At 36.2% G+C, this 27,963-nt stretch overlaps 1 protein-coding gene across 3 annotated transcripts; it reads left to right on the top strand.

Moving 5' to 3' along the window:
- The first annotated feature begins 40 nt into the window (after nt 1-40).
- Nucleotides 41-27,933, top strand: LOC123871301 (serine/threonine-protein phosphatase alpha-2 isoform). 3 transcript variants are annotated; one of them, XM_045915023.1, is made up of 9 exons: nt 41-282; nt 460-591; nt 1,702-1,918; nt 9,204-9,292; nt 18,980-19,176; nt 19,536-19,683; nt 19,842-19,980; nt 21,799-21,828; nt 22,860-27,933. In XM_045915023.1, exons 1-8 carry the CDS (start codon nt 222-224, stop codon nt 21,809-21,811), a joined length of 996 nt encoding a protein of 331 aa, XP_045770979.1. In that variant the 5' UTR covers nt 41-221; the 3' UTR covers nt 21,812-21,828; nt 22,860-27,933. The 3 variants fall into 3 exon arrangements, with proteins under 3 accessions (XP_045770979.1, XP_045770980.1, XP_045770981.1); XM_045915024.1 differs by lacking the exon at nt 21,799-21,828 and having other exon boundaries at nt 42-282; XM_045915025.1 differs by lacking the exon at nt 21,799-21,828 and having other exon boundaries at nt 42-282; nt 27,609-27,933.
- Nucleotides 27,934-27,963: the final 30 nt, after the last annotated feature.

The following is a 27,963-nucleotide window of genomic DNA, read 5'->3' on the forward strand; positions in this document are numbered from 1 at the left end:
GGTCGGTTTAGTAAAAAAGTGCGTTTTCTTGGAAAGCAGTTGGCAACACTGTTTGTGTGTGTGAGTCGTGAGACTGTGAGTGATGTTCGAACTGTCCGCCATTGGAATTTCTTAGCCAAGAATTGAAATAGGGTTGAATTCTAAATCGGCGAAAATCTAAATCATCCCCTATTCATTACCCAAAGTATTTAGCCATATTTCGTGCACAAACAATATATCCAATGGCAGACAGAGACACAGATGAGTTAAACATCGATAATGTAATAAAAAAATTATTAAAAGGTAAAGGGCAAAAATTGTTACCTACAAAGTGTTTACAGTGATATTTACAGTGAATATGTGGCGTTTTTGTGATATTTCGTTTGGTTAACCATCGATGTGACAAAGAAATGATTATTTTGTTGTGAGTTTTACAGTGTTAGTGATTATGTTTATAAAGTGTTTATATTTGGTTTTCAGTACGAGGCGAGAAGCCTGGTATGAATGTACAGTTAACGGAAATCGAGATTAAAGGGCTATGCTTGAAATCACGAGAAATATTCCTTTCACAGCCGATATTACTTGAATTGGAAGCACCGTTAAAAATATGCGGTAAGTTCCTTGCAATAGACTCAACTTTCGAATTCTGAATCGTCGAAAGCTTACTTGGACCTTTTCTAATAAATTATATTATATGAACACTCTTGCTCTTAGTTTTTGTTTAAATGGAAACCATAAATCTTAAATATTAATCTTAATTATCTCCTATGAACTTGGTAACCAAACAAAAACATTGTTTATTTGATTGATTGCATACTCTGCAAATAGAATTTGTTAGTCTTTAAATCATATTTATGTATGTATATCTAAAATTAGGTTAATAATATTCAGATGAGTGCTATATTTATAGCTTTGCGTTACAATATTTTACCAAGATCACAGATGGAAAGTTATGTCTAAGATTTATTATTATAGAAAGTGCTTGATGATACCTGTTCATAAGCTCCAAGCACAATTGTGACCATATTAAACCCCAGCGCATGAAACATCTGATTGGCTTCTGCTTCTGGGGCAAGAATTATTGCCAAAATTACCATCAGTAAATCTTTTGATTTAGATTGAATGCCATAAATGACTGAATGTTAGGCCCTTAGCAATGATCTAACCTAAGTCACATTATGATCTAAGATGAAAATAAGCTAACTTGGATGAGGTATGGCAAATTAAGTAAGCTCAAAACAAAATTCATTTTCTATATGGCATCATACTAGAAAGCTAAGCATAAGCATATTTACTGGTAAGATCTGAGAGTATGACTTCGAACACACTTGAATGATAGTAACAATTATCAGATGTGATTCAACAGCTTATCATGCCCCATGAGGTACGGAGTAAACGAAAAGACCAAGTTCTGGTCTCCAGACAATTATCCATCTAGTTACAGACTTAGGTCAATGTTGCTTACTCAGCATGATTAAATAATAAATATACTGTCACAACTAGTTCTTCTTCTTAGTGATTAGTGGCTGTGAAGGTCTCTTCCAGACCCTGTATCATGTTGACCGTTGCCGAGCCCATTTTACAGTTTTTGTCCAATACTGATTGCAGTCAGGAACAGCAACAGCGTCTTGGCCAAGATATTTTACAACTAGGTCACATGTCACTCAATACTTACTTGATTTAATCCACAAAAAGATTAATCTAGTAATTCTTTGTCCACAGGTGACATCCATGGTCAATACTATGACCTGTTAAGGCTGTTTGAATATGGCGGCTTCCCACCAGAGTCTAATTATTTGTTCCTCGGAGACTATGTTGATCGTGGGAAACAGTCGTTAGAGACTATATGTTTGCTACTGGCATACAAGATTAAGTATCCAGAGAACTTCTTCTTACTACGAGGGAATCATGAGTGTGCTAGCATTAATAGGATTTATGGGTAAGTTTTGTCATGTTTTTTTTTCGTATGTATGTTTGTTAATCTTTCACGCAAAAAGTACTAAGTAAGTCACTAGTTCTAACTTAGTAAATAAATATATTCACCATTGAAAATAATAAATTTACGATTGAACTTCTTTCACGTGAATTCAATCAAGGTTTTAAAAATGTCATGGGAACCCATGACATATTTAAAACCACCACACAAAAATTAGCTCGTTTGTCCACAAAGTGCAAGCTGTCTGTGTACCAAATTTCATCAAAATCAGTTAAAACAGATGGGCTGTGAAAACATACAGAAGACACTTTCGTATTTATAATATTAATATGAATAGTAGGTTATGTTTTATTTATAAAGAGTGTACAGGTTGTACAATGTAAAGAAGTTATCTCCTTGTATTTTCTGAGCATAAAATTGTATCAACAATGATACCCATTCCATTGTACAGGCATCTCTAAAATATATTGGTAGGTCTAAGAGTGGTATAATTTTCTGCAGAGAACATTGTGGAAACGATATCAGCAGATTCTATTTCATCAAACGAAATCAACCCCATAAGAGCTCTTATGGGGGGTTGATTTCATTTGATGAAATAGAATCAGCGTGATCCCATTCACTAATAAGTAACCAACTTACATGTGAGTCACTGTACTGATTCATTGCGAAGGTCGATAGGTGGTCAAGTTCGTTGATTACGTGTACTCTAATTGCGATTTTCTTTAACATTGCGTAATTTAAAGGGTCTTATGGTGAACCCAAAAACATAATATTACCCATGTGTCTACAGTTTCGTCCACCTTACAGCAATAGAGTTTTAAGCCTGTCAGTTTGTCTTTACATTTTAGTACAACTACTTAATTTTACTCCTAAATAGAGAAGCTCGAAAAAAATCACACTAATATTATAAAGGCGAAAATTTGCGTGTGTGTGTATGTTTGTTACTCCTTTACGCAAAAACTACTTGACGGATTTGGCTGAAATTTGGAATGGAGATAGATATATCCTGGATTAGCACATATGCTACTTTTTATCCCGGAAAATCAAAGAGTTCCCACGGGATTTCAAAAATCCATGCGTGCGAAGTCGCGGGCATCGGCTAGTCTGTAATATTAGTATGCCTGCGCTTATTTTTAACCCCCGACCACGATCACAAAAAGAGGGGTGTTATAAGTTTGACGTGTGTATCTGTGTATCTGTGTATCTGTGTATCTGTGTATCTGTGTGTGGCATCGTGGCGCCTAAACGACTGAACCGATTTTAATTTACTTTTTTTTGTTTGAAAGTTGGCTTGATCGAGAGTGTTCTTAGCTATAATCCAAAAAAATTGGTTCAGCCGTTTAAAAGTTATCAGCTATTTTCTAGTTTTCTTGTAGAAAAGAAGGTTAGATAACCCTTAGGTTCATAATATTCAAGTGTCAATTGACAAATGTCAAGCTGTCAAGATGGACGTTGCCTAGATATACATAATTATTTAGGTATTTGAAAATGATTTGTCGGGGGTGTTGAAAATTTTTAATTTACACTTGTGTTTTGATTAATTTTTCACGCAGTCATCTGTATTAAATATGACATCACCGTCAAATTCGATAAGATTATAATATCGTGAAGATTAAATTGTTTTTCCTGTCTATTATAAACAGGTAGCTTATGGTGAAATTCAATTTCAAGTTATCTTTTATCTTTGTTAAATTTCGCACGTTTTTCAATAACATATAGTCAGACAAAGTAGGTAACTGCCATTTAAATAATCCCTTTCCACTTTATAATATGTACCTACTAACTAGGTAAATAATGCTCGCGACTTCATCCGCATGGATTTAGGTTTTCAAAAATCCTGCGGAAACTTCGATTTTTCCAGACTAAAAACTAGTATGATGTCGGCAACTTTGTCCATGTGGATTTAGGTTTTTAAAATCCGGTGGGAACTAATTGATCATCCGGGACCAAAAGTAGCCTATGCCCTTCCTCGGTATGCAAACTATCTTTGTATCTTTCGTAACAATCACGTGAGCCGTGAAAACTAGCTGACAGTAAAGTTTCCGGAGCCTTATTATGCACTCAGGATGATCACCGAAGGTCTTAGTGGGTAGGCCAAGAAACCCTACATAAAACGATCTGTCCCTAAAGAGACCGGTTATCTTTAGAAGATTTCGCCCAAAAAAAAAAGGTATAGCTAGCAGACTATCTGCCCATACGATCACGAAAGTCGATGATGTCCAATGCTTGAGGAGAGCTAACACCTTTTTAATTTACTTTTATATGTTAACCTTGTTAACCTTTTAACATTTGCATAGTAAGAACATTCAGTTACTAATTCGTAAAATGTTGCAATTTCGATGTCAAGTTGAGAGCTAACTGGTTTCACTAACATTGCTGTGTTATCAATGTTATCATTATCAGATAAGTTGTGTACGCTGTGTTAAACATATGGACCGTGAAAAGCTGATAGATGACAGACACACAATCATTTACAATATTATAGTAGTACATATATGGATTAGTATGCGTCTTATAGTGCTGAAATTCGATTTCAAAGCCACTGACAATTTAAATCGGACGAAACACATGAACAAAAATCACATTTAGTTCTACACATTACACTTACATCAATACTGCTAAAAAAACACAACTTGTCATGGATTTGTACAGTGTTGATTTTTAATAGCTAATCATTTAGCGAACATTATCCAATTATCACGAAATTGGCTTTGGCCATCAAACCATAGCGTTGGCCGATTAGAGGACACATTACACGCTTGTCTTCGCGTGTTCATCCATCATTGATCTATCGTAAAATCATAGACATGTGCACTTCCGTTCCAATCTGTGTTTCCTACCAATACAATCCGGGTATCTTTAAAACAAGAGTGAATAAGCATCTTCTAGATAAACGCGTCCCATCTTAGGCCACAACATCACTTCCCATCAGGTGTGATTGTGGTCAAGCGCTTGGCTATAATGAATAAAAAAAAATAAAAAAATACACATTGAGTAGTTAAAATGTTAGACAGAGCAGCTGTCCTATAGAGGGTCCGTTTCGACTGAATCGGAAATGAGTAGAGCTGAGTTTTGACAAGTGTAAATTAAAAATTTATAACACCCCCGACGATCCAAAGTATTTGAGTTTTCCAAAACATCATTTTCAAATAAATAATTATGTATTTAGGCAACGTCCATCTTGACAGCTTGATATTTGTCAATTGACATAATATTAAGAACCTAACGGTTATCTAACCTTCTTTTCTACAAGAAAACTAGAAAAGAGCTGATAACTCTTAAATGGCTGAACCAATTTTTTTGGATTATAGCTAAGAACACTCTCGATCAAGCCACCTTTCAAACAAAAAAAACTAAATTAAAATCGGTTCATTCGTTTAGGCGCTACGATGCCACAGACAGATACACAGATACACAGATACACAGATACACGGATACACAGATACACAGATACACAGACACACAGATACACAGATACACACGTCAAACTTATAACACCCCTCTTTTTGGGTCGGGGGTTAAAAAGAGAACATTCTCACTGCGACTTTATTCCATATCAGCATCAAAGAATCAAACGGCTGATATCTTCAATCTTTTACTTGCAAACACCATTCTCTATCATCATTAAATATCAGATGAGGGTAGATATTATGTCTAGCACCAGATCCTAAACCAGACGGAGAAAAGCTTTTCGATGAGAATAATAATAAAGTTACGGCGTTATTGAAGATAATAAAATGTGGTTCTTAACTTTTATGATTTTCACCTTTGAGTGCGACGTGACCTTAGATAGCCTTACAAACACGGGCGTAATGTAATTAGAAATTAAAGTTTATTACGCCTGGGTGTTTTTCTACTAGTTAGTTCTCTACCAACTTTATGCTAAACTAGATGATGCCCGCGACTTCGTCCGCGTGGATTTAGGTTTTTCTAAATCCCATGAGAACTCTTTGATTTTCCGGGATAAAAAGTAGCCTATGTGCTAATCCTGGATATTATCTATCTCCATTCCAAATTTCAGCCAAATCCGTCCAGTCGTTTTTGTGTGAAGGAGTAACAAACACACACACACATACACACAAACTTTCGCATTTATAGTATAAGTGTGATTCAGTTCTTATTGCTTTTGGACGGAATATAATAGAAGTTCACCATGGAGTATTTCAATTTCCATGGTGACTATTTTAACATTTTTATTATTTGTTGTTATAGCGGCATTAGAAACGCACATTCTGTGAAAATTTCAACTCTTTATCTATTATGATTCACGAGATACAGCCCGCTGACAGACAGACAGACGGACAGACGGACGGACAGCGGAGGCTTAGTAATAGGGTCTCGTTGATACCCTTGGTACGGAACCCTGAAAAGTCAGACTTTGGGGAAGGTTAATTTTTGTTATTGGCCTTTTAAACCTCAAGTTGTTGATACCAGTCCAATATTGAACATTCTTTATTCCATAAGCCCCGGGGTTTTTATCTGGCAAAACGCCAGAATAAAAGTGAAGCACTTTTACGCTATAAACCGTCCGACGTAGTTTGAATTTCGTCTCTTTGTATTGAACAAAATAATGCGTCATATTGTTTTATTTAACGCATGAATCATCATTATCATCATGATCCAATCATTGATGGCTTACTACATCAGGCCACGGCATGGATCTCCTCCCAGATTTAGAAGGGTTTAGAGTTTAGACTTTAGACCATAGTCTGCCACGACCCAGTGCAGATTGGCAAACGCATGAATATTGATCCCTAATAAAATTCCCATTACATTGATAAAATAATATTATCGTTACTATTTATGATTTGAAAACAGCAACTGCTGAGTTTCTTATCCCGTCTTCTCAGTAGAATCTGCTTTCCGAACCGGTGATACAGTAGACAGACCGGCGTAGCGTGAGACATTAGTTATCCACATGAAATAAATATATTTTGGTATTGGTTTGGTGGCAACCTCCAGCGCCTCGTGGTAAGAAAAGCTTGAAAAACCTATCATTGATAAAAAAATATATACATATTAAAGTTTTAATATAAAGAAAATATAAAAGGTGAAACTCCGTCATATTAAATTCCTTTGTAGATAGGCCGATGATCTGGTGTGATACGCAAAAAGTAGATAGGTATGTATTCCAAATATACCTGTGACAGTCTTGATTTATCATTTATTTACGTTAACTTTCTACTTGATCTTGACGCGTAAGCCAGTATCAAGGACCATAAATCAATGATAACATCTCAAGCTGTAAATATTTGTGTGTAGTTATTCTACTGTACCCTATCCACGGAAAGAAGTTAGCATAGCGCTCTCTCTATCAAGTAGGTAATCCCATACAAATGATAGAGACAAAAATCTCTGTGGATGCATTTTGACACACCAACCAATGTAACAAACATTTTCTGTCTGTCTGTCCATCCGTCCGCCAGTCCGTCTGTCTGTCTGTCGTTGTCTGTGTTAAGAAAACCTATTAAGGTACATTCCGTTGACCTAGAATCATGAAAGGCAGGTGGGTAGGTAATATAGCACAAGTAAAGGAAAAAACCGGAAATCGCGAATTTGTGGTAAAATCCCAAAAAAAAAATGTGTTCATGAACAAATAAATAATTAGTATTTTCAATTTTCAAAGTAAGGTAACTATACCAAGTGGGGTATCATATGAAAGGGCTTTACCTGGACATTCTAATACAGATTTTTATTATATTTATGCATAATAAATTCTGATTTATCGTGCAAAATGTCAGAAAAAATACCCGAGTACGGAACCCTCGGTGCGCAAGTCTGACTCGCACTTGGCCGGGTTTTAAAAAAAAAGTAAAATATAACCTATGTTACTCAGAAATAATGTAGCTTCTACTGGTGATAGAATTTTCAAAATCGGTTCTGTAGTTCCAGAGATTACCGCCTATAAACAAACTTACTAGCTCTTTATAATCTATACTAATACTATAATTTTTTATTTATTTTTTAATAAATAAAATTGGAGTGTCTGTCTGTAATTTCGAAATAACTACCTCATTTATTAAGCTCATATGGTTATTTGAACGATACCAACACTGAATCAGACGTTTTTAAAATTTTTGTCTGTCTGTCTGTCTGTCTGTTTGAACAGGCTAATCTTCGGAACGGCTGAACCGATTTTAACGGGATTTTCACAGACAAGTAGAGGATTGACCAGGGAGTAACATAGGCTACTTTTTTAACCGACTTTCACAAAAGGGAGTTGTGTTTTTCTACCTATGTACACCGAAATCTCTGGGATTTCTGAACCGAATTGTGTAATTTTTTTAAATCGATAGAGGAACTTTGTAACATTGTTTCATAAAAAAATTGGATTCCAACTCAATCCTGATGCTGCAGGGGACCTCACCATCAATACCTACTGATGGGATTTAGAAACTGACGGTTATAAATTGATTGATATTGAAGGTGTCTGTACCAAGTAAAGACTTTGTCGTTGACCTCGAGGACCCAACTCCTCAACCCTGATGCTGTAAGGAATTGCATTCCTAAATCCTGGTGCTCCCTCATAATTTTTTTTTTTTTTTAAAGAATATTAGTCATGTTAAATGACTAATATTCCCCTTTCCTCCAACTAAGCGTCAGGCTTGTGCTAGGAGTAGGTACGACAATAGTGCAACGGGCGGGGTTTGAACCGTCGACCTTTCGGTTTTCAGTCCACTCCTTTACCGGTTGAGCTATTGAGGCTCTAAATTTAAATTTAACATGACTAATATTCTTTAAAGTACGACAATAGTGCAACGGGCGGGGTTTGAACCGTCGACCTTTCGGTTTTCAGTCCACTCCTTTACCGGTTGAGCTATTGAGGCTCTAAATTTAAATTTAACATGACTAATAATTTTTAAAGGATCATCCGTTTAAATGTTTTTACGTGGTACAGAAACACGTTGCATCCCGTGTGCCTAGTGGGAGATTTTTAACCTATTCGAGCGCGTAAAAGTTAACTGCGTTTTGTATGGAATTGAAACAGCGCCATCTAGTGACAAGAAGATGACGCTGTTTCAATTCCATACAAAACACAGTTAACTTTTACGCGATCGAATAGGTTAAAAATCTCCCACTAGGCACACCGAAGACGGGCTATTACGGATAGGCTACTTTTTCCTGGGAAATCATAAGTTCCCACGGGATTTCAGACCCTAAATCCACGCAGGCGAAGCTGCGGGCATCAGCTAGTATTAGTATAAATATATAGTATAGTATAAGTCCGCACAAAGATTTAGGGAAGTAACGAATCCATAAATTAAATTCTGTAATGTATTGTCCACAGGTTCTACGATGAATGCAAAAGGAGGTACAACATCAAGTTATGGAAAACTTTCACGGACTGCTTTAACTGCTTACCAGTTGCTGCGATAGGTGAGTGCTGTTTGCTATTGCTTCTACAGCGAACTACCAGCAACAGAACGGTCGAATAGTTATTGTCTCTCTCTGCATCGTATTTCTCATTGCTGAAGATCGTGACCACATTCCATTTTACACGTAATGGTATAGGGAGTTTTTTTCTCTTTAATACAATTTTTTTTACAAGACTTACAAAAAAACCTATATGACAGTCCTATCGTAAATCGTAGGCCGATTTCGTAATGTTAAATAGTCGTATCCGAGAGTGATATTTTGACGGGTTACTCAACGCACGGGTGGTATACAAAACTCGACGCACGTTTAGCCCCTACACCTGAGCATCCTCAGGAAATCTACATCTACACTAATAAATAAAATTGAAGTGTCTATCTGTTTGAACGGACTAATCTTCGGAATGGCTGAACCCATTTTGACAGGACTTTCACAGACAAGTAGAGGATTAACCAAGGAGTAACATAGGCTACTTTTTTAACCAACTTTAAAAAATGGAGGAGTTGTGTTTTTCTACCTATGCACTGATATCTCCGAGATTTCTGAACCGATTTGAGTAATTTTTTAGACATGAGCAACATTGTTCCATAAGTAATTTGGATTCCAACTCCTCAATCCTGATGCTGCAGGGGATCTGACCAATGGACGCGGGCGAAGCTGCGGGCGTCATCTAGTAGAGAATATTTTTGTCATTAATAATTGCCATTTACTAAAGGTATTATAGTAGATCTGCTGAACCCAGGTTAGGGTTACTCTTGTTCGATCAACATAATCGTATTATTTTGTACAAGGTCTAGCAAATGACCTACTCATTATTATATTATCCAAACACTACTTACATTCGCATCATTACTTCCGCTATTGAGTGGCCAATTTGCCGCTTAGCTAAGCGTGAATCTTTATTATTCGCCTATGGCTTCTATATTTTAGTGCTAACGAAATATTTGGCCTGTTTACAAACTACATGTTGTTTAGGAAAAGTGTTAATTTAACTTACAAAAAGACCAGCCAAGTGCGAGTCGGACTGAGGGTTCGATATTTTTTGGGTTCGGGTATTTTTACCGACATTTAGCACGGTAAATCAAAAAAAAAATTATGCATAAAAGTAAATGAAAATCTGTTTTAGATTGTACAGGTAGAGCCCTATCATACACTGGGTAAGTACTTTTTATCTTCTTAGGTACTTCGAAATATGAAAATACTTATATTTGTTCATGACCACTTTTTTTTGTGATGTAACCACAAATTCACTGTTTTCGAATTTTTCCCCTTATGTGTGCTATAAGACCGACCTACCTACCAAATTTTATAATTCTACATCAACGGGAAGGTATAGATTTCTTGACAGACACGACAGACATACAGACAGACGACGGAGTCCTATAAGGGCTCCTTTTTCCTTTTACGGTACGCAACCTTAAAAATCCAAATCTAGTATAAAACAAAATGTGTGCCGTAATTTATCACAGAAACATTTTACAGCTAAGGCATAATACATCACCCCATGCCAAGTTTGCATGTAGATGCAATTTCCGCCAGGTGAAAACGTCTATCAAATGCCAAAGCAAGCTTCCACTATTGAAACTGGCTAGGGCTGTTGTACGTTGTACAAAAAATGATAAATCGCGTGACTTGTGCTTATTTGGACAAGATGAAGTTAAACAGCACTAAAACCCGACTACTACCCGCGAACTGCCGATAGATAGCGATAGATATAGAATAAAATTGTTTTTCTGTCGCTCGGTATATTTAAACATTCTACTATATTTATTTTTATGAACTCAGATTTTTTGTCTTTCATTTGATATCCCACTCGACACAATAGCACACTTTTTTTTGGAAAGCCGCACTTTTTTGAATGTAACATCCGTGAGGTCTATTTTTTTCCGTATAAAATGTAGCCTATGTCACTCGGACCATAATTACGCATCGTTCGACACCTCATTCATCAAAATCGGCTCAGTAGTTTAGGCGCCACGGTGGAACACACATAAATACAAACTTACATACATACCTACATATAGACTGCTAAAATCATAACCCTCCTTTTGGCTTTGCCGTAGTCGGGTAAAAATCCGGTAAGCGACACAAAATATATGCCTCTTTTAATTGTTCATAAACAACAGCCTAAAATTCTTCATAGATCTCAAAAGGAAAGAGGAACTCAAGTAGGATTAAGTTAAATGATAATATTTCCTAAGCTCTCAAGCCTCACGTTATCACGAGGAAGTGTTTGCCAAACCTTGCTTTTATCTTCCTATGATTACGTATCGCATTCGTGCTCTTGCATACTTAGTTGTAAGATTTGGTGTATTCGTAACACGTATGATGCAAGATTGCTTTTGTCTTATTAAGTTGTGAGTAATCATCATCATCATCAATCCATCAGCTCACTACTGAGCACGGGTCTCCTCTCAAAATGAGAGGGAAGTGGCATGTGAAGTTTGTAAGTTTATAGGAAGTAATCTCAGGAACTACCGAACCGATTTCGAAAATTCTTACTCAAATTCAAATTCAAATTCAAATTCAAAATGTTTTTATTCAATTTAGACTTTTACAAGTTCTTTCGAATCGTCAAAAGCATCTACCACTGGTTCGGAATGCCTTTCCTACCGAGAAGAACCAGCAAGAAACTCGGCGGTTGCTCTTTTCAAAGATTTGATATACAATATTATGCCATGTATAAAAGCAATTGAAGTCCTGCGCATTGCTGGAGCGAATCGAAGTTCAAATCCACGCTTTTTTATCATTTACATAATCTTCGATAGTATAATATGCTTTTCTCAAGAGCATATTTTTAATAGATTTTTTGAACCTGTGTAAAGGCAAGTCCAAAATTGACTGAGGAATTACTCCAGTAGAAAGCTACATTATTCCTGAGTGATATAGGCTATATATTATTTATTTTCAAAACAATTATTATAGATGCTAACGAAAATAATTGTAATAAGCAACCCGAGCGAAGACGAAGCACGTCGCTAGTGAACTAATAGGTCGTACCGCATCGCGCAGCGCAGCGTAAGTGCGGTTTGGACCATTAGGGGTTACATTTTCAAAAAGTCCTTTCTTACCGGATGTCTACGTCATAATAGCTATCGGCACGCCAAATTTCAGCCCGATCCGTCCAGTAGTTTGAGCTGGCGCTGATAGATCAGTCTGTCAGTCACCTTTTCCTTTTATATATTTAGATAATTAAATTATCCTGCTGTGTTGATGAATGATGATATTTCCCGAAGTTTCATCTGGTTATCTGTTAATGCTTGCATTTCGTCACGGAATTGAAGCACAAATCAGAGTTAAATTATAATGATAGCAACCACGGGAAGCTAACTTTACTCTGCATTTTAATGAAATAGCTCCCGTGGTTGCTGTATAATGCACAAATCACAATATCCCGCAGCGTGTTCACTTTGACTGGATGTTAATCAAACCACTTTGAAACTAGATCGCTAGCTCTGATTCCACGTACTAATTAAAAACGAACACCGCTGCAGCGTCAGAATGGATTCTGCGGGCATTGTTTTATTTTTCTATTTTAGGTTCTTTGCCTCTTACTGTTTACTGAGGTGATATTTGAACAAATAATGACTTTCATTTCTTTAAGGCTCATTTTCATTGATCGATAGGAAACACATGCGGTATCATTTGAGAAACAAATATATTGGTATTTGGCTATTATTTTGCTGATTGATGACAGTATATAGCGTTAAAATAGATTATTCATCATTATAACAATACTGTGATTTGACTTGAAAGTGTTACAATAGTTAAATACCTGGAAAATTAAAAAGTTCCCACGGGATTTATAAAAACCTAAATCCACGCGGACGCAATCGCGGCCATCAGCTAATGATTATATAAAAATTGGTAATTAATTCATTTTCATGCCATTTTCAGGTAGAATAGTATTGTAAGAAATTGCTCATATATCAGTTCAAGGCGACGTTTTATGTTCGTCAGTAGTGACGTGTTTACTGTTACCTAATCACTTTCGAGATTGGATTGTGTCTTTATGTTCGTACATAAATTTTGTTTTACCTGTCGTAGTTCTTCCTGATAGAATTACAATATAACTGATATTCTTATTCTTTCCTAAAAGCCGTGATCATTTATTAACCGACTTCCAAAAAAGGAGGAGGTTCTCAATTCGTCGGGATCTTTTTTTTTTTTTTTATGTATGTTCCCCGATTACTCAAAGACCCCTGGACCGATTTGGAAATTTTTTTTTTTGTTTGAAAGGGGATACTGTGCAGGTGGTCCCATATAAATTTGGTGAAGATCTGATGAATATCTTCGGAGATGGAGAACAGAACTCCTCAATGGATAGGAGCAAATTGCTCGCGATCAGTGTAATAGCTTAGTAAACAGTAGGGTTTTAACTGGGCACAGCATATTATAGTACAGTAGGGCCACTAAAAATTGTGAAATAAAAAATTTTCAAAAGAAAAATAAAACCGACTTCAAAAACGACAAACACTAAAAAGTAAAAAATAACTTTTGTTTAGCTACACGTGTAATGCACCTAGGTATGAAGTCGGGCGAGCTTCACTCTTGGATTTCTAATTTTGTTTTAATATGCTCGCTCGACTTCATACCTAGGTGCATTACACGTGTGGCTAAACAAAAGTTATTTTTTACTTTTTAGTGTTTGTCGTTTTTGAAGTCGGTTTTATTTTTCTTTTGAAAATTTTTTTTTCTTGCTCTTGCTACCACCTAATCATAGGAGGTGTCGGTAAGCTTTTTGTTACAAGCTACGAAGCTTTCAATCCTAAACATATGTTCATCCATACTATCCACGCCTAATATTATAAATACGAATGTGTGTCTGTCTGTTTTCACGGCCCATCCGTTTAAATGATTTGACGTTTAGTGCAGAGATAGCTTGCATCCCAGGGACAGACTTAGGGTACCTACTTCCAAATCAAAGAGTTTCCACGGGATTTAAAAAAAAACCTAAATCCACCTGGACATAGTCGCAGGCATCATTAAGTACCTAAGTTAATATTAAAATAATTTCACTATTCTCCTTATTTTACCGTACCTAATAAAATATGCTCTTGAGAATATTTCAATCTAGCACAAAGTTCAATGACCCCGAGTCCCGGGGTTTGCAAATTAAGCTCGCTAGTGAAAACAAGTGTAACCTACTTAAATAATGGAATCTTGTGAAATCTCCTACGAGTTAAAATTACAACCGAAAAATCTACTTTATTTCTACAAAATAAAAAGCAGAAATCGTTGTCAATCTTTTGGGCTAGGTACTCTGACTTTGAGCTATCTAACTAATAATTTTGCTAATTTTCTCATGGTAAAGCATCTTTGTGATTTCGTTTTGTTTACGAATCCTTATAAAATTACGTCAAAAAGTAAAGTTGCCTTGCTTGACACCATCCGGTGAGACATTAAGGTTTCGTGTTTTTATCTAGATTTCATCAACACAGACATCCTCGTGATTTAACCATACGTAAATACAAGGCCTTGAATTTATAAAATACTTTCGAGAATTTTTTAACTGTCTATTATAGGTAGACATAATATAACATACCTGAATCGTGGTATAGGCCTTAGCCTGAATCACTATGATCTCTTTTAAACTTAGATTTAGATTATACAATCTTAACCTACAGTCAGAGTTAACTAGAGTGATAACTCTCGGTTTGATCCTGAAAAGGCGATATGTTAAATACTACGCTATGGGTGACATAAAATCAAAGAAACATAGGCTATTCATAGGTTAGCGTCAAATAAAAGAACATTTGACGCCTGCCAGTGACGTCGAAGGCTCGCCGTTTTATTACAAGTTCCCTAACTGTCATGAACTGTGCTACAGCCTTTATTGATGTAGTACATAAACAACACTTCATGGAAGCAGAGATTTCTAGTATACAATACACGTACAAGACATTTTTCTTAGAAATCTATACGGTCCTACATCAGTAACTATTGACTCGTCGACAGATGAGAGCCATTGTCTCAAAGGAGGAAAGCTATTGTGGGTTGTGTAGCTTCCGCTCACATCCACTTACAAAGACTATTTCCTTTGCACCTATTGGAAACAACGACTAAAGACGTGCACAAGTCTATCGCTAATCTATAAAACGAGACATTTCTGAAATATTCGCATAAAATTCGCTGAGATTCGCATTCTCTATACTTAATCTATATTTATTCGTTCATGGCATATTTAATAGCTGATTAGCCCTTGCTTCAGACGGATCGGCTAACTAATCAATATCCATGTATTATCTTATATTACATATTATATAAAAGCGAAATATCACTCACTTACTCACCAACCACGAAATCTCGGAACTATAAAGCCTAAAAACTTGCAATTTGGAAGGTAGGTTCCTTTTAGGGCGTAGGGTCAGCTGAGAAATGGTTTTGAGAAAATCCTCCCGGGGCTGAAGTGATGGTCCTACATTTTTGAAGTTAGAGATATGAAAATCGGCAATTATTATTCCATCTCCAGGATACAAGCTATTTTTGTACCAAATAGAAATAGATGGTGTCCGCAACTTCATCCAGTGGAATAAAGTTTTTTGCGGGATAAAAAGTACCCTGTACTTTTTTGTATGTATGTACTCTCCGCAAGCTATTTCTGTACCAAACGACAAAATCGATCAAGCGAATAGACCGTGAAAAGGTAACAAACAGACACAGACAGACTTTCGCATTTCTAATATTATTAATATGGATAAAAATATAGTAGAGAAGAATAAACATTACTATTCTGAACACGTACGATCGGTTTCGTGTCGATGCGACAGAGTATGTCCTAAAATTGCCATTTCAGCATATCTGCAGTGTTGATAATAGTATAATAATACTAATAACTATAGGGTTTCAATGCTAAGGGTAGATTCGTGCTCGTAACAACGCGACGTTTCACCTTGAATCATGTATACCTATTACGAAATTGGAACCTTAACCTTTTAAAAGTTATATTATTGCCTGATTTTACATGCTCAGCCAATATTAAGGGTAAGTTTGTCGTATTCCATTGGGATGCTTGTGCGATAAAATATAGATAATAATAATTATTTATTTATTATAATCAAAGAGATTTCATCAAGTTAACAACAACTATAAAGCGACAGACTATTCACAGTAGGTAAGTTCTAAAATACCATGACACGAATAATTGACTACAATGAGCGTCTACATCACAAACACTTTGATCCCTAGAAGGCCTTAGCCCAATTATTGTGAGATAGGCGAATATAATATTTTAATCAACCTAAGGCTTTGTGGTTATGTGTATACGATTTCTGTTTTGACCTACTTCGTGCCGCGATGACACTACATGTTTACTGATTTATATTATAAAGACCGGACGTTAACATTACGTAAACATTTAAGAAACGTTGAGATATTTTCTATGACGAATTCAGTGAACTTCTTTGCAATGACAATAAAAAAGAAATACATACGTTTTAAAGGTATCTAAAGTAAGAACTTAAAACTACGACACTTGGGTCACATTTTGTAGAGCGCTGATTATTATCCTCTCGTGAGGTTTAAGTCCCTCATCAGTCATCACCGAGCTCGAATTGCATAAGTCATGAACGAGACATGTCTATGGTATAATCATTGCTTCTTTGTATATTGGATCTTTGGCTGATCTGAGTCATTAGATAAGTTGTCTGGTACAGAAAACTCTGTTTTACAAAATATCTCACGGGTAACCAAACTCCGCTCGTGCCTTTCGAAGACCTTGACCGAAATACTTGTAGGCGTAAAATCTTATTACCCGTAAAACGTAAATGGAGCCTGAAAACACCAGATTTAGATGTTCTTCCACCATTAATAGCTCTTTGTATTTGTCTTATCTTGACAACATTCGCTCGATATTAGATGTCGGAAATCATAGTAGCGCAATTGTTGTTTATTTGTAGAATTGCGCAAAGTATCTTCCATCATTCTTGATACTCTACCTATTCAATTGCCCCCTTTTAATAACTTTTAGCTATGTCAACAGCTTATTAAAACGTATACACTACTGGCAAATACCCGGTACCTATGATTGCAATTTGAAATGCCACTGCGTGCCACTGCCAGAAGTAGTCTTCACGAAAGTGTCAACAACAGATGTACAAAATTTCAAATCAATTGGGTGAATGATGCAATATCTCGCTAATCATGTTCGGAGGCACCACAAATTTCCTTTTTCTAAAAAAATCCTCTGTCTATATAGCAGTAGCACGTTTCTGTGTAAAATTTTTAATTTTACAATTATTAGTTTTTTTTTTTAAATAGCTGTGATAAACAGACTGACAAAACTGTAAGGGTTACCTGCTTGTTTTATTACGTAACTTTTTAAAAACAGCAACGACCAAAAATAAAAATATCGACCTGTCCATCGCCCCGTTGATAGCCGCTCGAGATTACCAACTGTGTTAGATCAACAAACGCAATGACGTCAGTATGATGGTGCTTTTGTCTATTTTTAGACCAGAGCTTCCGCAGGCGTTGCGGAACTCGAAGCTCAGTGACTGCTCGTGTATGCTATCCTATGATATCGATGATTAGAAATACAGCTCTCTACTGATACATTAACTACTTCCAAGTTACCATGAATTACCATTCATTTTCATTGGCTTAACATCAGAAAATGCGACGCCAGCATTCACGACAACCCTCGGGAGAATCTGCTAAAATCTATTAACCTTTAATTATTTCGTAGTTCGTTTCCAGACCTCTAACTTTTCAGAACTATGTGCGTTTAAAAAATACCACTTAACAATGAAGAAGAATATCGTGAAGAAACCTGCATGCCTGAGTTCACCATAATGTTCTGAAAGGTGTGTGAAGTCTGCCGATTCGCACTTGACCGGTATGTTGGACTATGGAAGAAACCTTTCTCATTCTGAGAGGAGATCCTTGCTCAGTAGTGAGCCAGTGCATAATATTATGTTTGCTTATTCCACGACTTTTCAAAACTAACTTTAGTTTTACGTCACGCACGTGATGATTGATAAATTAGTATCGTGTAGAACAATTTCTCGAGGGAGAAAGTTCACGCATCGCCGATAGGTTATCGGTTGCCCCTTGCCAATGATCATTCACTGTACGAATGATTGACTGTTCCAGATTCACCATCATTCATCTTTAAATCAAAAGCTCATTTCTAAAGTAAAAAAGTATAAACATCCAAATTGTCAAAAAAAATACAGGTTTATTTATCACTAGATGCTTGCAACGCCTTCAGCCACGTAAATTGGGGTTTTTTGGAAAATGCCGTGGCCACTCTTTAATTTTCTCGGATAAAAAATAGCCTATGTCCATCTCGTCATCATACAAACTATCACTGTACCGAATTTCTTCAAAATCAGTCAAACAGATGAGTTTTTAAAAATCCCGTGACAGTCCTTTCCTTACAAAACTTTTAGGTTGTGTAATTCTTAAACGGAACCTATGGCTTTAAATTAATCCAGAAAAAATTATCTTAATTTTGAAATGCCTATTCAGTGATGCCTCTGCCATCGCACAATTTTGAGACCCTTTATTCATTAAAATCTATCCAACTGTTGGGATTCTTCGACGGTATAAAAAATACCACATTCTTGATAGCCCCAGATAGCCGTGAGAAACATAACCCTGTCTTTGCTGTCGCGTAGTTTGGTAATAATTGGTAATAATCCAATGCTCGCTTAGTAAATAGTTTTAACGACAGTGTTTCCTTTACAGTTGACGAGAAAATCTTCTGTTGCCACGGCGGTCTGTCACCGGACCTGCAGGCGATGGAGCAGATCCGACGGATCATGCGGCCCACCGACGTGCCCGACCAGGGCCTGCTGTGCGACCTGCTGTGGTCGGACCCTGACAAGGACACGGCCGGCTGGGGCGAGAACGACCGCGGGGTCAGCTTCACATTCGGCGCCGAGGTTCGATCACAGAATACTTAATAGTACCTTCCCCGTACAGAAGTATCGCTCCGCAAGGATGTTAAAATATATAACGACTTGTTACGGCGCAATAAAGTGCAATCCAGCTCGCATAGTGCTGCAGACAAAAATTTAATAAACGCCTCTCGTTAATCGCGTAAACTTTTATGTCTTATCAGTTTATCACTCTCTTTCATAAGATGGAGCTACGCGATGGTCGTTGAACTAGCAGTAGGCATGTTTCTTGGGTCACGTGATCAAGTAAGCCCAGCCTGGTTCGATTCTTTTATAGGTATCACGTGCGCGCCATTATCTGACAGTGAATTGTGAACCGGTCCTAATTTTCATTTTGTGGGCAGGTGGTGGGCAAGTTCCTGTCGAAGCACGAGTTCGACCTGATCTGCCGCGCGCACCAGGTGGTGGAGGACGGCTACGAGTTCTTCGCCAAGCGCCAGCTCGTCACGCTGTTCTCCGCGCCCAACTACTGCGGCGAGTTCGATAACGCAGGTATTGCCCCGATTCACTAATTGAACGCGCAACCGCCGTGTGTAGTAGAGAGTGAGTGGCAGGTGGTGGGAAAGTTCCTGTCGAAGCTATAGTAATATTATGGTGGTGTATAGTAACTTTGCGCGGGGCAGAAAGTGATGAGTGCGTATAATTTCCAGGCGCGCTGATGTCAGTGGACGAGACGCTGATGTGCTCGTTCCAGATCCTGAAGCCGGCCGACAAGCGCAAGCTGTACTCCGGCCTCAACATGGGCCGCCCCAACACGCCGCCGCGTGCGCAGCCCAAGAACAAGAAGAAGTGAGTTCACAACACCACCACCACACCACACCACCACTCGCACAGTTTAGCCTCTATACAGCTGCAAGAGTTTAATCGTCCACAAAGCGTATCGTTCCGTTAGTGAGTAAATCAAGTCAACGACTAATGGGGATCCACACTGTCAATTTATCCTGACAGGTGGCGCACATGCGAACAGACCATAGAGGTAGCCATTATCTGTGGAACCGCCCTATACTGCGCAGTCAAACGCCATAATTAAAAAAAAAAATATTGTCATGTAAACTATGAAAAATGACGGCGCTCTTGTGGCGCCCTCTGAGATCAATTTTGCCTGTGGATCCCCATTGCGTTAATTTTATTTAATGCCATTTTATTCCGAGTTGACCTAGTTTCAATAACAGTATCAAGCTTTTAGATCATATCTTCTCCATAAGAAAAAGGATCTGCAGACGCTTATCGTTTTTTCTTAAATACGTTCGAGTTTGTTTACTTGGATGATCTAACTATACTTTGTGGGGACGTATCCTGCAAACTCCTTGCTGTTGCAAGTTGAAAGTTTGTTTCTGAACTGCATAAAACCTAAACTGTGCTAAAGATTGTGCAAGAAAACATTGGCCATCAATGATTAACATCAACCCAAATCTTTTCCTCGATGGCGAAAGTTTTTATGTGGATCATAGATGGCAAGAGATTAATAAACCATGTAAAAGCGATCATTCATAGATTATTTATTATACGTGCTTTTACTCCTCACACATTCTTTGTAAGAACGTATTATTATTTTTAAAAAATGTACCTTGTCTGTGAACTGGCAACATGTATTATCTCAAATTGACGATTTTATTTTACACTTTTTCGTGCTGTGCAGTGTCACAGTTCAAGAAATTTGAAAAAGCACACACTAAGGAGGCTTTACCTACATTGACAGCATATACTAGCTTATTCCTCCATCTCGTAAAGTTGTTAAAATGAGATAATACCAGTTGCCAGTTCAGTCGATATTTCTACATGGTGACTTTTTAGTCGTCTTTCAAAAGCAAACCAGTTAATGTACCCAATGCTTACTATCCTACATTAGTAACAAAAAGTTAAATTAAAATAAGTAATTTAAAAAAAATATTAAATGAATTCTTTATTGAATTCGAACTATTCGAATTTGGAGAATTTTTCTAGAGGGAATGACGACATCAAAGACAGAATACTAACTACGTAACTTTACGTAGTAACTATTACTACCTACGTAAAAAGCGACACTCACTCCGCCCCCGCCAACTTATTGTCGCCCATAATTTACTGGCACGGCTACTGGTCTAGGTTCTCACCTTGTCGTCACGCGAGCGAGAAAGACTGATGTTGGTTACGTTATAATGTTATGTCCTTGTCCCGCTTTCGTTCAGAGTTCAGCTCACCATACACAAATCGTGTATACAGACAGGCCGGTGTGCGGGTAGTAGTAATAAGCAATTAAATCAGTTCACTTGTAACATATAGAATGTTCGGAATGTGACTATTATAATAAACAAAATTAACATTTTATTGATTAAATGTTCATTAAATATTTATTTTTCTAATACTAATTGACATTGAGTAAATTAAAGTGTTCGTCTTTGTAAGAGGACTAAAGTGTCACCGTGTATTAGATATGGTACGAAGTGCATGTAATACAAAAATAAAAAATTTAGTTTTAGCGGGTTTTGACTATGTTGGTTGATGTGTTCGGTACCAAAACATCTGAACCGCGGGTTTGTCATGATGATTTTCCAAGACTGTCTCAGGTAGATAAAATACGCTAAATAACTAAGACATTTTGTTTGATTACTCTTCTTTTCAATGCAGAGATATAATATGAGAGCAGCAAATATTAAGGTACAGTTTAGGAAGGAGTGAGCTGGTAACAGTTTTACTAATCGAAACACGTGAAAAACTAATTTACTAAAAATGATTGAGTTCATTTTTCACTACCAAGTGCGTCAAACTAGGCATTGTTTTTTTTTTGAAATGACAAAATAACTACATTTCACTGAGTTTTATTTGCACAAGTGTTACTTACCGTCATCCTAACTTATTTAAAAGTTATTTGTTTACCTTTTTTTAAGGGCCGACTTTTCAATCGTCAAATAACTTTATCTGAGGAATAAATGTGGGAGTCTGACAGTTTTTGTATAGGAAAAATCGGCCCTGAGTAAACTAAGGCAAACTAAAGTATATTTTATTACAATAGTTAATTGGTTTTTATAGAATCATACATATTCGATTGACGCACGTAAAATGTACCGAAATCTGTATCTGAGATGAGATCATAAATATGTCGTTTAAATAATGTTCAACACCATTATAATATTTTCTTATACAATTTACTTAATGAAATTTTTTGTCCGAGAACACAATAGGTACTATGCAGAAAACCCCACCCTTCCAAAACAATACAATTTTGTTGATGTTTTTATGATTGCATGTTATGGAAATAACCTATTCCTGTTAGCATGGATTGAAACCGATTTTATTAATATTAAAACTATAATATTTTTTGTTTTCAAATTTTACACAGTAAAGTACTTAATTACAAGTAAAATACGTACATACGAGTTATTTACATTGATGTACAAAATAATTTAGCTGACTGGCCTTATGTGGCCTAATTTAATTGCTGTATTGCGCTACATAATATCTAGCGTAAAACCTTGAGAGTAATAAGTTGTAATAAGTTAATCTTCATTGAAAATACGCTGTTGCCTGTCAAAAATGGGTTAACAAAATAATATAATGAGCAGACCCATTTACCAGGAAAATTTTAGAACGAAGGTGCATGTTATGTAGAAGCATATTTTAATTTCAAATGAACCTTATGTATGATGAAATAGAATCCATTCTAACGTGTCTGTCTGTCCGTCCCGCAGTTAAACGCCCCAGACCGCCGCCATCGCTTCGGAAGTCGACGACTTGCATGGATTCCCACGTTAACTGTTATAAACCCTTCTATTCACTTGAATTGTATTGACAGCCTTTGTATTTAACACAATTGATTTTCATACGCGGGAAAATTGTGTACCGCTTCATCACTTTTTATGTTAAGTACTTGGGAATGGGATGTCCTTATATTATGTATCGGCATAAAACTTACTATGAAAGTAAAGTTTTCTGAGGGCGCCGTTACATGTTACACTTGTATATAGCATAGGTTTTGTTGGTTGTATGGAATTCCATGGCTACGATAAATTCGTCACACAGAACGTTTCACGATTCGTCAAAGAAAGAATAATATATTTGCCGATTTAAATAGGGTTATTTAAAACTGAAGTTACACCTTAACAACTTGTGCAGTTTGGACATTAGTAATATTGAATATGAAAAACGTAGTCTGTAGCTGGGATTGATTTATATTATTATTGTAATTTTTTGTACTTATATTATACTTATGAATATATTTGTCACACCTATAAATTAGATGGTTAATATTTTTTTATAGAATTTCAAAGGCTGTCAATTTTTTTGTAGTTTGTATTAATGGATTTAAATAATTGTATAATGAAATCATGAATTAGGAAACCATATTCTTGCTCTCTGAAATGTCACAGGAATTTAAAATTTCATGTCACTAAATTATTAAGTCAATATTAGGAGGACTGCATCGCAAATGCAAATCCGCCTGTAAAATTTTTCATACATTTTCTATGGCTTGATCATTTTTGTTTTTTCGCGTCAATTTTTTCGGCCGTCTATATAAATACAAGCATTTTCTTTTGTATTATTACATTTTTATTTATTTTAATTTATCGCTGTAACATTTAATTTTAGCTTGAAGGGCAATCGGTGGTTTAAATTTTCAACTCAAAATGAATTTAAGCGCACAAACAAAAAATATTTTCCTAATAAATTCACAGAATTGATCTCTGTGTCACTTACCTTTGCGGTCAAGGGGCGGGGCTAGGACAAGACAAGGACTCACTAAATTACTAACACGAACGAACTATTGTATCAGAATCCGGTTTTTAAAAGATTGATATCATAAAGAAAAGATAAAATTTTCAACAGGCGGATTTATAACAACTTTGCGTTGTAGCTCGTTTTAAAGGTGGGTCCACACCTGATCTTTTTGGTGATCACGATCCCAGTCATTGTATCAAGCATAAGCATATCTTAAGTTTGGACGCTCATTTTAACTACACCGTATCACTAGTCCGATCGTCAGTTCATGCTAATAAGTCAGCCCAATTACCGATTACGATCGCGTTACGGCTAGGCAACAGGGATGTGATCGCCGAAAAGATCAAAATACCCTCCCATTAGGCCAACATGATCATTTGGCGAACTCGATCATAGTATCCGTATCGCTATTCACTATATCGTCGGTCGTATCTAGTTGCGGACGCTTGGGTCTTTTCCGTAGCATATCGCCGATTTTTTATTGTTTTCGCGGCACTACTACAAGACGGAACTAATCACATAGGCGCGCGTGTGATTTGAAAGGCGGATCTAGGCATCGTATCGTATCAAAGCGATGTATTGCGAAACACCACCCGTCCACATGCGATCATTGTACGCATACGGATACGGTGATCGGCTCGAGCAAATGATTAAATGTGAGGCTTAAGGTGCGAGGATATTATTTGCTCGCACGATCAAAATTTGCTGAACAACTGTGTTCTGTCGACGTGAATTTTGGAGACTAAAAACTTACCATACTATTGACTTATTGCTGTGGCAAATGCGTTTCAAGCAAGAAATCACGTATCAGGCTGAGAGCGCACCATGATTTTTTTTTTCCAAGTTCCCTATTCTGATTCTTCATATTTATTGTCCATACAAAATAGTACTTTACAAATTAAGAACTTGCTTACAGCATAATAGACAACTGTTAGCGATTATATACGTCGCCTGACCAAAGCTGTACAGTTTTTCTGCTAAAAATCAATATACTACCTATTCTTTACGCTAATGTTAGTATCTCAGTATTAGGATACTCATAATAATAAAGCTGGTGCGCGCTTAGCCTAAATGCAAAGTTGAACCATAATTGCATCAAAATTGTTCATCTCAGAATTACTTAAATGGAGGGTAGTTTTAATTTCTTAATTTTTTATAAGCTGCCAGTGTTGCATGTAAAAACAATATTTTTTTATTTTCTATTCATAATAATAATTATGGGGAGTGAAAGAAGCGTTAATGTATAACGGTATGATTGTCTAGTATGTATCCGTTGTATGCTTGGTCGTATGTCTGTTTCTACGCTTGTGTCGTAATCAATATCCAATATTTTAAGGCGCTGCGAGGTTTCGGTATCACATGGAATCATTTTTATGTCCTAAATAGGGGCATGTGGTAAATTTCGGCGCGCGGCAATTCACGTGATAAATCTAGCGAATATTTTGCCTCGGTTCGATTGTGCCCTAAGTTAAAGTTGCCAATTTCAACGTCAACCAGGCAATGTCGCGAAAGCGCGTAAAAAAACGCGCGCGGACGTTGTTCGTGCAGATAACAGTTCTATAGGACACACTGCTAGATTTGTCGCGCTAGGACTACATTTGTAGTAAACGCCACAAAATCGACGCGTATAAACTTTGTATCGCTGTTAGCTATGTGTTCACATTTAACGTCTATGTTCACATTAAATAATTCAAACTGGACAAAAATATGTAGGTATATATTCACCTGAAATTCAAACTACATAATGATCATTCCTACTTATTAGTAATTTTTTATTACGTAGAAAATTGCGCGTGAAAATGTAATTTAATTGAGAACTTCGGTAACAGACATACAACTGGAGTTAATTTTGTACGGAACGTCTACTTTAAAAAAAATACTTAATCGGTGAATATACACAAACGAAATATTGTAATATCTACTTATTTCTTTGCCAATTCAAAAAAAAACCGGCAAAACTGCGACTTGAGATATCCGCGTCAAAAGTTTACTGTAAACCTATGGCGTAGTTTGTTTGTTTGTGGCGTGTTATACCGAAATCCCGCAGAATTTAATGACTTTGAGGAAAAATTTTAATGATAAAATATTGAAAGTAATTAATAATTTGATTATAAATGATAAGTAGTAAGCGTAATAAGCTAAGGTCCTTTTTAAGGCCGTCCCTAAAAATGGTACCATTCATTTATAACGTCATATTTAATTTCAAACTATCTAGCTTACCACAAAAACTTATATCCGGTTTAACGAACTTCGGACGCGTTTAGCCACACAAACGCACGTGTTTATTTAAATCTTGTTTAAGTTTTTGTGGTGAAACCCTAATGTTGAACATCCTAAGACATTGTGTGCACAGCGCACATACAAATTAAATTAATAACCATGCTAAATGATTATTTATTTGGTTTAACAACCATAAAATGACACGTATGTCAATAATAAATAATTAGGAATGTCTTTAACGATAAATTACTGTTTTTTGTATAAACAAAATATAAATCTGAAACTGCATAAAACACTCTTCTGAATAAGATACATTCAGCATACGGCCGTTACAGTTCAAATCCTGAAAAAGGAGTTTGTGAGTTATCGATAGAAAAGGGGAATTAAAAAAATGGGTTTCTAAATAAGCTTGCTATATAGGACCAAACTATAAACCTTGGTTCTATTTAGCGAACTTTTTAGAAACTTCAGTTATTAAGAACCCTATTTTTTTTTTTTTTGGGAAAAAGGACGGACCCAAAAGCCTCTTTATAGAGAGAGGCTTTTAAAGGGTAGGGGTATTTTTTTGCATACATCAAAGAGGGTCGTTATTTAATGTTATGACGTTATAATTGGAAGGGCCGCTGGACGCGTGGTAGTGATGCTTTGTGCGTTCACGATTTAGCGTGCTGACGTTACCCGCTTTCGTTAGATTTTAATTTGATTGATTCAAACGAAGCTGCTTACAACACGGATCATCTGTTTTACTTTTCTGTCTTTACTTGTTTTATCTTTGTACGGGAAATATTTTCTTATATCAACTCTGATGCTGTGAAACTCTTATTCTGACTTTTAAATTGATATAAGTGCAAATTAGAGGCTTGTTTAATTTTAAAATATGAGTTAGTTTCATAACGAATTCGGTATTAGGAAATATTTGACATTTATTGCAGCTGAGCATTTTAGAAGCGACTTGCTAATGCGACCTCTTGGTCATAATGTAAATCATCCTTGATTTGATTCTGCATGATTGAAAAAGAACAAGTTTGAATACATATATTCACGGTGACTAATGGTCATAATAATTAATATAGTCCGCACAAAACGACTTCTCAAGCGCCATTAATCTCTCACTAACTACTAAAATCGTACCTTTGACATGATGTTTGACATATAAAGTGAAAATGGCGCGTGAGAAGTCATTTTTACGCATTCTAAGTACTTCTGTCAAAACATTTTGAAGCGAAGCTACTTATTTTTTTAAATTAAATGCAATGAGCATGCATTTAATTTTTAACTAAATGATAGTTGGCATTGGGTAGATTAACTTTTTTAATATTGTTTTGACATTTTTATACAAAATTTATAAAATATGTCAAAACAATATTGAAACATTACTATAAATTGATTATTATTAATTTAGGCCATAATAAGTCACCGTGTATTATGTTAATCACATGGTCACGCCATCATTAGATTTTAGTTCACGCTTGTAAATTATATCAATTTTCTTTACTTTTTAGGTAACAATGCGGGAACCTAGTAAATGAAAACTGAAGTTTAAATGCTGCTTAATTTTGTTAAGTTACATCGTAATTTACGCCTAATATTCTGTTTTATAATTTTAAGTTGCTCGACAAAGATGGTCCGTGTGTCCTCGTCTATAGTATGCCATGTCAAAAATATTAACGCGGGGAACAGTATTTTAATTCAATTATTTATTTCCTGTAATTCGCTATGAACCAGACTGAACTGCATCCAGTGGCTTCGGCCAACTTGAATCACTTTATTGATGTATGAACAAGAGAATTGTATATTAATTTCATAAATAAAAATACTTTCTGAATACTTTTGTTTTATTTTTATTTTCTATTCTTA

This window comes from Maniola jurtina, chromosome 13 (assembly GCF_905333055.1).
Source record: "Maniola jurtina chromosome 13, ilManJurt1.1, whole genome shotgun sequence".
NCBI lineage: Eukaryota > Metazoa > Arthropoda > Insecta > Lepidoptera > Nymphalidae > Maniola > Maniola jurtina.